The 12,479-nt window shown below is 36.6% G+C and overlaps 1 protein-coding gene across 29 annotated transcripts in view; it reads left to right on the plus strand.

Moving 5' to 3' along the window:
- Positions 1–12,479, plus strand: part of SYTL2 (synaptotagmin like 2) — a 60,918-nt gene that overhangs the window by 34,952 nt on the left and 13,487 nt on the right. For 6 of the 29 annotated variants that reach the window (XM_063092414.1, XM_063092419.1, XM_063092423.1 and 3 more), the window contains 5 exons: positions 2,144–2,242; positions 4,242–4,295; positions 5,496–5,543; positions 8,604–8,698; positions 11,616–11,735. In XM_063092414.1, the coding sequence (XP_062948484.1) occupies positions 2,144–2,242; positions 4,242–4,295; positions 5,496–5,543; positions 8,604–8,698; positions 11,616–11,735 (416 nt within the window). Of the gene's footprint in view, positions 1–2,143; positions 2,243–4,045; positions 4,092–4,241; positions 4,296–5,495; positions 5,544–8,603; positions 8,699–11,615; positions 11,736–12,479 lie in introns of those variants that run through there. The other 23 variants (XM_063092429.1, XM_063092428.1, XM_063092437.1 and 20 more) reach the window with 7 other exon arrangements.

Here is a 12,479-nt window from a genome sequence, read left to right on the forward strand (position 1 = left end):
CCCAATTCCACTTAAGGGCAGCGCCTGGCCTGCTGCATTTCTTTGGCTCCAGCCTTGGCTACGTTGACGAAGATCTTAATATATCACTGCATTTATCTAAGTGGACTTGTGGGTACTGCTGTCAGCCAGGCTATGCAACACAGGGCTTGTCTCAGTTCACTATTCTGATCAACACTTAGGCATTTTAGCAGAGAAATCCCGGAGCAAATAGGATTGAGAAGTTACCTGATTAGAATGATGCAATGATAGAGGATGCTCTCTTGGTGGGACATTTTAACCAAAGCTGCACAATTGATGTTGATCACCTTCTTTGTAGTTTAATAATTATCATTTTCTAGCTCCCTTCAGTCTTTACTGAATGGCTGACTTGTGAGGCTTAGGTTCTTCAGTTAAGTAGCTGTAGGGTCTCTTCTTGAACACTGACCAGAGAATCCACCTTTAATTCTAATTAAAGGTCAAGCCCCTTTAATAAATGTTGCTGGTAGAAAAAAGGAAAATGAAATACCAGTTTCTGAAACCAGACATATACAAGAAAAAAGCCAACAAATTAAACTTGTGGTGAGGTAGACTCTTACTAAACTGCCTTGTGAGTTACTAGGGTAAATTGATCCGTAGGAGGAGGAGGGCTTGAAAATTTGTGCTTAGAGACTATCACCCAATGTGTATAGCTGCTCTTATAGTATACCTGCATAACTGATTGAATGGCAAAAGTCTCTCTAAAAAAGAAATAATATTAAATAATCACTTAGAGCCCAGAGAAGATATTTTAACATTATAAGCCAAATAAGAAGTATAAAATGATGCAATCATGGTTTTATATTTGCTAACCCAAACTATTATTTTAAAACAAACTGTGGTAGAGGTGGGGTGAAAGTTGGGGAGGAGCCTAACTACAAGGGTAACACAATTTTGGTGAGCAATCTGACATGTTTGGCTTGTGGCTGAACACTTAACCAACCAGTACCTCAATATGCTCCTTCGGGGGGAAAAAAGATTCCAGTTTTGGAAATGCTGGGAGACTGTGCACATTATTAGCATATTAAAGTCCCTGAGAAGGACTGCATTAAGAAACCTTTTAAATTTGAGCAAACAACATCCCAAATTCAATTCATTTTACAATCTGTTTGCTGTGGAATGCCTATTAACATTGGGCCAGAGCTGGAATGAATTTCAGGAAATTATTGTCTAGAGAAGTGATTCTTAAATTCATTGATTTATTAATTGACTCATTCATTACTAATTCAGCAAATATTTCTGAAGTGCCTATTGCCAGCCACTGTTCCAGGCTCTGAGCATACAACAGTGATAAATGTCAATACTCAGACCAGGGATTATCCATGATGGAGTTTTTACTGTCAAAACAGAAAAATTAAGGACTATTTAGAGAATTTTTTTTTGTAAATTTAGATGTATTTAATATAAGGACTGTCCTTATTCTGAGATTATGGCCTTGTTCCCCCCACCCCGCTTTTGGTTCTAAAATGCCTTTCCTTTTATAAAATAAAGGCATTGGTAAATGATAGGATTTCTGCCCCGCCCCCCGCCCTCCTACACACACACTTTAAGATACCTTAGTAAAATAAAAAGTTAACTACCCTATGTTATTTCCCAACATTTTGTTGGAAATTTTACTAGATCATGAACCCCAGAAAGCCAACATCCATTAATCTGGAGAACCTACCCGTCTTCGTACCCAATTATACACAGATGTTAAACATCTGAATTCTGTCTTCCATAGTTTTCAGCTAATTTTTTTAATGCTCCTAAAATAATTTTGTGGCTGTTTTCAAAAGCAAGAATGTTAAGTAGGAAGATTTGACATTTGGCATAGAAGAAATCATTTGCCTAAAATAGAGGTGTAAACAACTAAGAGATCATATTTCTATTAATGTGTTAATCTTGTTTCTATATGGTTTATGTTTGCAAATATTTCTTGACCAGAAAAACTATTTTTTAAAGGGTATATTAATAATGGAGAAATTTTATTTTCTTCTGTGAAGTAAGTGCTTCTTAGTGTAAAAGAAAGGAGGCTTATGGCATAAATGTCTCTTTTCAACCTACATTTCAATATCCATTGGTTATTAAGAGGGTTTTTTTTGTGTGTGTGTATTGTGCAGTGTTCATCAGTTTTGTCTTATGACAGGTTCAGAAGAACTCAGTCCTGTTTTGAAAACTTTGGAAAGGAGTGCTGCTAGGCAAATGCCTTCCAAAAGTCTAGAAGACATTTCATCAGATTCATCAAGTGAGAATAAAGTTTGCCCCACTGTTTATGTCCTGTCTAAGCTTTAAAATGCTTATGTGCTCTTCTGTGGCCTCACTGCCTGCTGTTGTGCACTGAAACCCCGAATGGGGGTTAACAGATGAGAATAACCTTTCCCAAGTGCGCTGAAGAGGCTTGCCCTAAAGTGGCTGGAACTTTGCTTTTAAAATTAAGCACGAGGTTTGGTTACTAGAACACTAGGTTTCCCTAAATCAAAGAATGCTAGTTTGAGTGTTTATTCAAGTACAACGAGTTTTAACAGATTGTGGTAACTAGTAGTACCAGTGGAACTACTAGCAATAGCTAACATTTATTGAGTATCATATGCCAAAACTTGGTTAAGAGCTTTACATATATTATCTCATTTAGCCAGCACAAACAACCCTGTGAGAGATGAATTGTTGTTATCCCCATTTTACAGATGAGGAAAATGAAGCTCAGAGAGGTAAAATAACTTGCTTAGTATCACATAGCAGACCTTGAACTCAAAATTAAAAGACTACTGTCAAGAGCATTAATGAAATGGACATGTTATGTATGACACCGTTGGCTGTCTGAAGAATTTCACATGATATGTTGGAGTTTAATTAGTCCCTGGCTTCAAGGACGTTCCTTTCTTTTTTATCTCTTCTTTTCTGTTCACACATTTCTTTTGGATACTGGAACTATAAGCCCAAAGGCTACCTTACGTGCAACACTTTAGGGGCACCATTCCTCACTGGTGGCTTCTTTAATTGGTGAAGAATTTCTTGAGTATTAACAGAAAACAATGTATATTGAGACTTTGGGTCAGACAAACGGACTTAGAAACCATGACTTCTAGGGGTTTTGTTTTTACTGTTTTTAAGCTAAGATGCATCCCCTTGCATGAGAAAAATTAAGTGAAAGTTAACCCCTGCCAAACTCATATAATTGATAATTGACCATTGTCATGTTTAGGATATTTTTTATGCATCTCAATTTGATACTAAAAAGTCAGAGGTTAAAAAGGAAAAGAAAAAAGAAAGCCACTTTATCAACCAATTCCTAAAATTCAGGAATTCCCAGAGCTCTAAAGACAGTATTTCTGATTTGGAATGCAGTCCTAGTCCTAACCCTTTCAAGGATCTTGGAGTCTGAGGATTGGAAGGGACCTTGAAGGTCACCCATTTCAACCTCCCCTCAATGCAGAAATTCCCTCTAAAGCCTTTTCAACAGGTGGCCAGCCCCCACATCCGCCTGAATGCTTCCAGAGAAGGCGAGTCCAATCTTTTGTTGGGCAGCACTGATTGTTCTTCCTTATGTTGGGGTTGGGCCCTGAGGAAGAAAAACACTCGACAACAATTGTCCGGTTTAGCAAACCTCTTGCGTGTAAAGCATGAGGCTATTTCCATGGTGCAGCCTTAAACTACTCAGGAATGTATAGGGTTAAAAAAAAAAATCACCATCAGCTGACGGGTATTCCTGCACGCTCCCTTCCAAATACCGATACCCACTCTCACAGTAGCCTGCCAAGATTCCACTTAGCAGCTGGTCCCCAGTTAGATCTCTTCAGTTGACTTCCCAAGCAAGCCTCCCAGAGGCATATGCAAACGATGATGCACACACACAAATATTTGTTAATGACCATGGGTTTGGGAAGGTGTTAGTCATGGCTAGCATCTTACCCTTTTCAGAAGAATAGAGAGGCTGTTGCAGCCCCATGCTTTCTCCTGCTGCCAGGCGATCGCTTGCTCTGAGCTAACCCTCTAACCCTTGGGAGTCAGTGTGCAGCAGTGTGCTGATGTGAGCTGCATCGGGACTGAAATGGGAGCTCCGGCTGTGGCACTGGCTCAAGTAGCTAATCTAAAGAGAAAGTATTTGGGGGAAGACATCTTGGTTGCACCCCTCACTGCATCTTGACTAATTGCTTCCAACTCCGGGGGCTTCCAGGGACAATCTCATTGTTCTTTTCTCTCCAAGGGTCAGCCATGTTAACCATTTGTTAATTTCTCCTGAACAGATCAAGCAAAAGTAAATAATCTGCCAGAAGAATTAGTACGTAGTGCTGAAGATGGTAAATATCTTTATGTATTTGCATGTCTGTCTGTGTGTTAAGTTCTGGGGTGATTTGGGCAGTCACTGGGACGCAGCTGTTGGATAAATAGAAGAACGTCATTTACAACTATGTGGTGAATAGTGCCTATGTTATCATAAAATGGTTCTTACTTGGTGCATTTAATACTGTTTGTATTCTTAAGGCTTCTGCTGGTGATACTATTGTGAGGATCTCATCAGAGACCCTTGGGAAGCAAGGGTTTCTATAAATAGGAAATTGTATTTCTGTGGGTATGAGCTGATTTTTGCTACTCTGACTTGCAGAACTCCTTGTGAAGGCAGAAAGAGTGAAGTGGGTTCCTGGGATAAGTTACTCCTGTGTTTGAATCTCAAGTCTCAGCATTTACATCTCTCTGGGCACGTGTGATAAAGCCTTAAGTTCAAAGGAAAGGGTCCCTAAATAACTAAATATAGACTGAGGGTGAAATTAATTGATTCTGAATGTTAAGGAGCCAGAAAATCTTGAAGCTTGTCAATGGATTAGATATTACTTGGTTCTGTTATAAAATGAACAGGGTAATAGTGCCTTGGTGGGAGGAGGGATGGAAATGAGTCTGATTTTTATAGTTCAGAATTTATGCAAATTTATATTTGTTAAATTTTTTGCTAAATTGCCTTTACTGTAATCATAAAAAGGTATTCTCCCTGAGCTTTCCCATATAAAATGCAGCAATAGAGCTCCTCTAAGGTCATTCCTTACTTTTATGTAATAGTTTTTGTCTTTCTCAAATTTTGTATGTACAACAATCTCATTCAAGTAGGTGGGACAGGGATTTTTATCTTCATTTTGCAGATAGAAAAGTCACCTAATTTCTCTGAGCTTTTCTTATGATCCGGTAGCTAGTCTGTTAGCTGCAGGGCTGGAATAGAATCTCAGCTTCATTACTCTTACTCCAGGGATCCTTTTCATTTTTCATACTGTGGTTTCGTGAATTAAAGAAAAGATGCTACATATCTCCTATGCTGGATCTTAGATTTTTAGCTGACCTCAAAGAGGCTAATGAAGAGTTATACTGGGGAATGGGTGAAAGCAAGCAGAAAACCTGTCAGATGTATTGTGCAGTCTCAGTTGTGAAACTGACATTTGAGCTTTACTTTCATGTTTCTTTAATCCTTCTGGTAAAATGGTATTTATTCTCAGTGTTGCTCTTCTGAGTAGATCAAAAAGCAGATCAGGAACCAGATACAAATGAATGCGTACCAGGAAGTGAGTAGTAGGATCTTTTTTTACTAATGCCTAAATGTTCCACGCTATGTGGTGTTAAATATACTGAAATAACTAACCCCATTAATAATGCAGCACTTATTATGGGTACTAAACTCCTGCAGCTTGCAAAACTATTTCATTCTGTTAAGGGTTTTATTAAAAATATTTTACTACTGTTTGTGTTGAAAGAATAATTTGTGGTTCCACTGAGAGCTATATATTTTAATATATATACATGTTATTGCTGAGTGTTATTGTACTTTTGTCAGTCTCTCTGCTCTTTGAGTCTTTGCTTAAAATCAAATTGGCACCTTCTAATTTCATTTGGCTTTTAAGTTGCAGTATAGTCTTAAGAATAGGATCTCTTGTGCCTTCTAGACGAGACTGTAGACGTGAAGCAATTTATAACTTATCTGGATCTAAGAAAGAACTGTATTTTGACAGTATGTAGAATGGTTGTATGTGCCTCTATAGGTAACTATAAATGCAAATTTTATTACGTCCAGAGTTTAAACTTTGAGGTTTAAAACTGGACTCAAATAGTATGTATTCAATGTATAAAGCAAGTGAACATCTGGATCTAAAAAATAAATGTGTACTTGTGGTGACTAATTAATGTCCACCACCAAGCAAAGATAATGTTTGTTTACTCTTTTCTATTAAATCTTAAGATAACTCTACTTAGCTATGACTACTGTCTTAAGGACAAATAATCCATTAAAAACGTGCTATGGGGCTAGCAAAGTATGCAGATATGTATGTTTGACTTAGCTGCCCCGTTTCAGTCAGTTTTATCAACCTGGGCACAGAAGACAGGAAAATGATAATACCTATGCCTGCCCTCAGGTCCACAATATTTTTCCTTTTTTTTTTTTTTTCCTGGGGGAGCAGCTGGCTGGTTGAGGAGTCCACAATATTTTTAATAACAATTTTCCAACAGTCTTTGGATGTGCTAAAAGGCCTTAATGAGGAAGGAAGCTAAATAAAGGAGCCATTAGATAAACAATGTGCTGATGCTAGAAGTCAGTAACATCTAGTATGAAATATGAAATTTTGCTCATGAGATTCTCCTGACAGCAGTGAAGGTGCTGAGCTTTGGCACATGACTTGACAAATTCTTAAGAACTGCCTAGGAAAGAAGACAGTCCAGGCTCTGGCCCTTGTGAGTATGTGCTCTCAGTCTGGCTGCTGCAGAGGAAACAAGACTTCTGTCCTTAAGGAGTGTTGGGTAAAGAGGCTTTTCGAGTTGTTTTTGAGCTGGTATATATTTACCTTGGTGCATCTTACTTTATCTTGCTGTGTTTTGTTCAACGTTTAACCTGAGGAGTGAAAGCAAAACATACATAGACATATATGCTTATGTATCTTTATCTTCATCCATGATCTCTTAATTGGCTTAGTTATTGGTCAAGGCAAACAGGCTAATCATTTACTGATCTCTGAGTAAATTAATTTTTCCCTTCTTAGTGATATTTTCAAAAAAACTCTCAGTGCCCTTTCACTAGTAAAGAGTATATTATTACCACAAGACAAAATCAAATACAGGATCAAAACATAAATAACGAAAGCCAAAAATGTAAAATTCACTACATTTGAGTAGTGGGTAAATGGAATTTGGTCCAACAAATCTACTTTGAAAATAATAGATAGCAATGTTATAACAAAAAGATTTTTGCATTCTCATTGGGCAATACTACGGGACCTAGTCTTACACTGCTACCAATATAACACCCCACTACACAGTACGTACACACATGCGCTGCACGCACACACACAATTGTTTAGTGAGAGTAGGTGTTCTAGTGAGACACCATAAATGTATTTTGATGTACAATGAACTTTTGTGAGCCTAAGGCTGATGAGAACTGCTATGTGAACAAGCATATATTTTGTATTTGTAGCTCAATTTTCACTTTTCCTTTGTTAGGTTTCTTTTAACTAAAGATGAATTTAGCTAATGGTTAGGACTGATTTTGAGTCTTTTGAGTTATATATACAAATATAATTTGACGTTTTATTTTCCTAATATCTCTTTTAATGATAAAGCCAATCCAATATGTTTGTATCATTTTCACACTATAAATATTCAATATCAGATAATATATGTTTATTTAGAAAATACTTACATAGAGCCTACTGTGTGCCTGGCAGTGTTCTAAGTGCCTTGAAAAATATTAACTCATTCATTGTAAGAGCTGAGGTTCACCATAAGAAAAGCTTGACATTGTGATACTTAAAGAAGAAAATAGTTTTCAAAATTGAGATATGCAAATTAGGATTAGAATTTATCCTGAAATTGTGCCTTCTACACATATATTTACTATATCAGAAAAAAAAGGCATATTTAATAGGATAATAAGGCATATGTTATTAAATATGATTTCATAAGAATTAATTATATTAAATTCTTAGATTATCCTAACTTGAACCATTCAAAATTGGCCTTGGGATATTGAAAATTTTCTGAGTTAACAGGTATCTAAATAATTTCTATTTTCAAAAAATAGTAAATTTTTAATTATACTCTTCCATAATTTTGAGTGATAAACACTATCAGAAAAGTAATCCCCATGATCATTAAGTAGACAAACCCGCTCTTAGACCCTCAGTAGCCAGGATACTTTTATCAAGTTGTGTGCAAAGATCCTTACTGTCCAGATGAAATAGTTTTTCAGCCTGCAGCATGTTTGTGATATATGTATCTTGAGGAGATGAACCAGTAAATTATAGATCTCATGGTTCAAAGCTCTGATGTGAACCAATAAGTTAAAACCAATTGACATACAGTATTCTTTAATATAATTCAAGTCTAGTTCCATTTCAGTAAAAACTAGTATTTTTTAAATTAATTTTTATTCTTTATTTGGTTCAACTCCTTGCTAGTTCTTTCTCTATATAATGTATAAAAACTGCATGTTACTTACCTCATGATCCTGTGCATGTGACCTTTTTACAAAAATGTGTCTGTTCATAGAGGAGAGAAAAGTGTGTTTTCAACTTATGCCTAATGTTGTTTGACAATTCTAAGAATAATTTTGAAATGGAAATGCTGCTGTTTAGTTTCCACAGTGCCTTCACAACCTGATAATCAGTTTTCCCACCCCGACAAACTCAAAAGGATGAGCAAGTCTGTTCCAGCATTTCTCCAAGATGAGGCAAGTTTGTCTTTTGTACCTTGATAAAAACGGAGCCAGACAGGTGGATTTGCTATGCCAAGGTTTGTGAGTTTTTATTCCGCTGTGGCAGAGACTAAAGAGGTCAGCAGGATTGATCCTTGCCTTCCAAGTCAGTAGAGGTGGTGGTGTTGATCCTGGAATGAGGCAAACTGCATCTCACTTCACTCAAACAGTAACTGGTTTTGGTCAGTGAAGTCAAATTGCATAGATTTGGGAATGTGACTTTTGTTTCAAAGTAGGTACAAAATAAGAAATCCAGGCAGAAATATGTTGACATGGATAAACTACTCCTTTGTAATTTAGAGTAGAGTTGATTTGTGAAAGCTTACTCTAGGTAGCATGACTAGCTTGAAAGCATTTGTTAAAATAATAAAGTAACAGTGACACAGCAAACTTTAAGGAGTATCTACTGGGTGCCAGGCACTTTGTATATATTATCTCACTTAACCCTCTTAACAACCCTGAGAGGTAGGCACCATCATTATCCCTAGATATTACAGGTGAGCAAACTGAGACTAAGAGAAATGAAGTAACCTCACATGGTTAGAAAGAATTGAATCAGCACTGGAGCCCAGATCCAACTGCCATGCTGTCTCAAGTATACCATATTGTCTTAAGGAAAAACATGACTATTATATACTATTCACTGAGTACCTAATATATGCCGGGCAGTTAATATTCATTCTGGATATCCAACTCTTACTAACTATACATGATAGGTACTATTTTCTCCATTTTGTAAAAGAATAAAAGTTACTGAACCGTTTTGAGAAGAAGAGTTCAGTAACTTTCCCCAAATCCAACAGCTACTAAAAAGTACTTCTAGGACTTTATCGTAGGTCCTTTGATTTAATTAAGATCCCGTGTTCTTGCAGTCAGTAGTTAAGAGCCTGAGTTTTGGAGTCAGACATTCCCAGTCCTGGCTGTGATACTAATTTTCTGTGTGATCATGGACAAATTCTTTAGCTTCCCTGAATCTGGTTTCACAGCACCTACCACATTCAGTTGTGGAGAATCAGTGGATAATACAGGGAAAACACATAGCACGGTGCTTGTCACATAGTAAGTATCCAGTAAATGTTAGCTGCTTCTATTTGTGGTTTTGGTACAATCTCTGATGGTGAAATAAAAGGCTTCATCCCCAAGCATTTGCTTAGTAGACGAATGTGAGGAAAGTTCTGGGCAACACATAAATTACGTTCCTCCCCATTGTCCTGGACACCCTTCTATCCATTCTTGGGCCTTAGATGAACTATATCTGCAAATATTCAGCCCTTGCATATGTTTAAGGGCCTACATTATAGTTTCCTTTGCAAAGATCATTTGGAACTAAATCATTAGGTGGGTGCCAATGGTAGGAACCCCATGGAGTTTCTGTGTTTTTATACCTTTATAAATCTGCTTTGGTCTTGGGTGTTCATATGAATGAACGATGTAATAATTTGAGAAACAATATCAGTTCCTGGTTTTTAATTTCTCCTCCCTTCGGTTTTAACCTGCTGTCTCTTAACTCCGCACTGGAGAATTCAAATCATTTGAGTTTGTGTATTAGAGATACCCCAATTAAGCTGTATCATTTCACATGGTATATGTGGATTCAAACTGGATATTAAAGGAAGTAGAGATGAAATCAGGCCTTGCTCCTTTGTCCACTGTCCATTTGAGACTTAGCATCAGTCATATCTGTTGAGTGCCAACTATGTGAAAAACACTGTTCCAGGTCAACAAGATAGGATCCCCCATTTTGATCTGATATACTAGGTAGAACATATAGTATGTACTTCAATAGAGGGAAATGGACTGTAAGCATGTGGGAGAGAGAATGACAACAGACATTTAAAAGGTATGGATTTTTCTTTAATCCTTGAGAAAGTATTTTTTCTCATCCATGCAAGTTACTAATTTTGTTTTTCTTTAACGCCTTTATTAATCTGCATTAGAATTGGCATACATTATACTGATGCATAATTGCATGGTCCTAGAATATGTTGGCATGAACTAACTACTCCTCTGGGTGTTCCCCTAACTTCAGGAGCCACTGATCTGCTCCATAAGCTACCTAACCCCAAAAGGAGACCATTCTGGATCATGAATTTTTTAAGCTACTATTCAACAAACTTTAGATCTAAATATAGTAAAATTTGTTATTGCCACTTTTCTCTCTTGTCCCAGGTAAATATTTCCTGGAGCATATTCAAAATAAGTATCTTATAGCTATTTTTTTTTTTTTTTAGAAATATGTTAAAATCTAATGTGAATAAAATGTATAATTTAATATACTTCCCTATAGCAAGAAAAGGATAAGCACAATAGCAGTATAGAAATACATAAGGGATTGTTTAAATTAAAAAAAAATGCATATAAACTTTAGTTGAAACATCAGAATAGTATTTTTTTTTCCCTAGTTTTAATAGTGTCTTAAGTACAAGATTTGATTTTAGGGAAGTTAAGGTTATGTTCATAATGAGAGAAATTAAGCATGACATTTTATGTTTTGACAGATCTTAGACTTTTTAACGTCTGGGTGAAGTTAATTTCTCATGTATATTTCAATTAAATTCTCCAGGCAACATAAATATATAATATTAAAACAGTAACAAGAAAGCTCACAATCGTGCTGTCTTCTGTAGCACCTTGGGGCCACCTTGTAGCTGAAAAAATCACTTTGTTATTTCAGTAGCTAAGCACTGCCCTCCTACCTAGGTGAGGTAGGTCCAGTGCAGACCACCCACTCCATCCTGAATCCCATTCCCTGGCAATTAGCATTAGCATCCATTGACCTTGGGAAATGTCATAAATCAGTGGAATACCAAGATATCATCTTTGCCTAAACAGAGATTCTGACCTTTACTCATTCTGAATTTAAATCCTGTGCATATTATATGATGTTTTGTAGAGTGATGACAGAGAAACAGATACAACATCAGAAAGCAGTTACCAGCTCAGCAGACATAAGAAGAGCCCGAGCTCTTTAACCAATCTTAGCAGCTCCTCTGGCATGACGTCCTTGTCTTCTGTATGTAAACAAAGGCTCCGTGTTAATATCTCTCTGCTTCTCTGAATCTCCTTCTGCCATGCTCCTGCTCATTGTAAAACGGCCTCCAGTTGTAGTTCTCAGACTTCAAGGGCACAAGCATTTTCTCTAATCCATAATTAGCTTCTGGTTAGCTAAATCTTCCTTTTTTTTTTTTTAAACAAAAAAGGGTTCATATCCATTATAAATAAATGTTTGTGTACTTTTTTTTTTGATGTAAGTACTTCAGAAATAAATCTGAATTGTCAACAATATGAACCACTAACTTTTTCCATGCAACAAACAGGGTAACTATTATAAAATCTGCTTACATCAGAATATCAGGTATGATTTATATACTGTTAGCAAGCATAGAATTGTACCTCTCTTTTAGTAAGCCTGATGAATAAATATACTGATTCATGTAAAAGAATAGGAGAAGTGATTCTTTGTCTCACAGAAGGATTCAGAAGAGGTTTTTAAAAGAAAGCTCCCCAAGTGTAGCTGCTCAGATTTGATTTAAGAGAATTTGACTTTACGTAGAACTTCCTGCATAAAGTGAGGCAGTTGTGTGTGCGTGTAGTATGTTTGTGGATATATATATATGTAAATATATCCACGTACACTTACTCAAATATTTCTCCGATGTACATACACAAACATATGTCTCATCAGGCATGCTAAACAAATGGTAAGGCTGTGCTTAAATTTCTATAAGCCTTGCATTTCTGAAACCTTTTTTAGAAT

Source organism: Cynocephalus volans, chromosome 4 (assembly GCF_027409185.1).
Source record: "Cynocephalus volans isolate mCynVol1 chromosome 4, mCynVol1.pri, whole genome shotgun sequence".
NCBI lineage: Eukaryota > Metazoa > Chordata > Mammalia > Dermoptera > Cynocephalidae > Cynocephalus > Cynocephalus volans.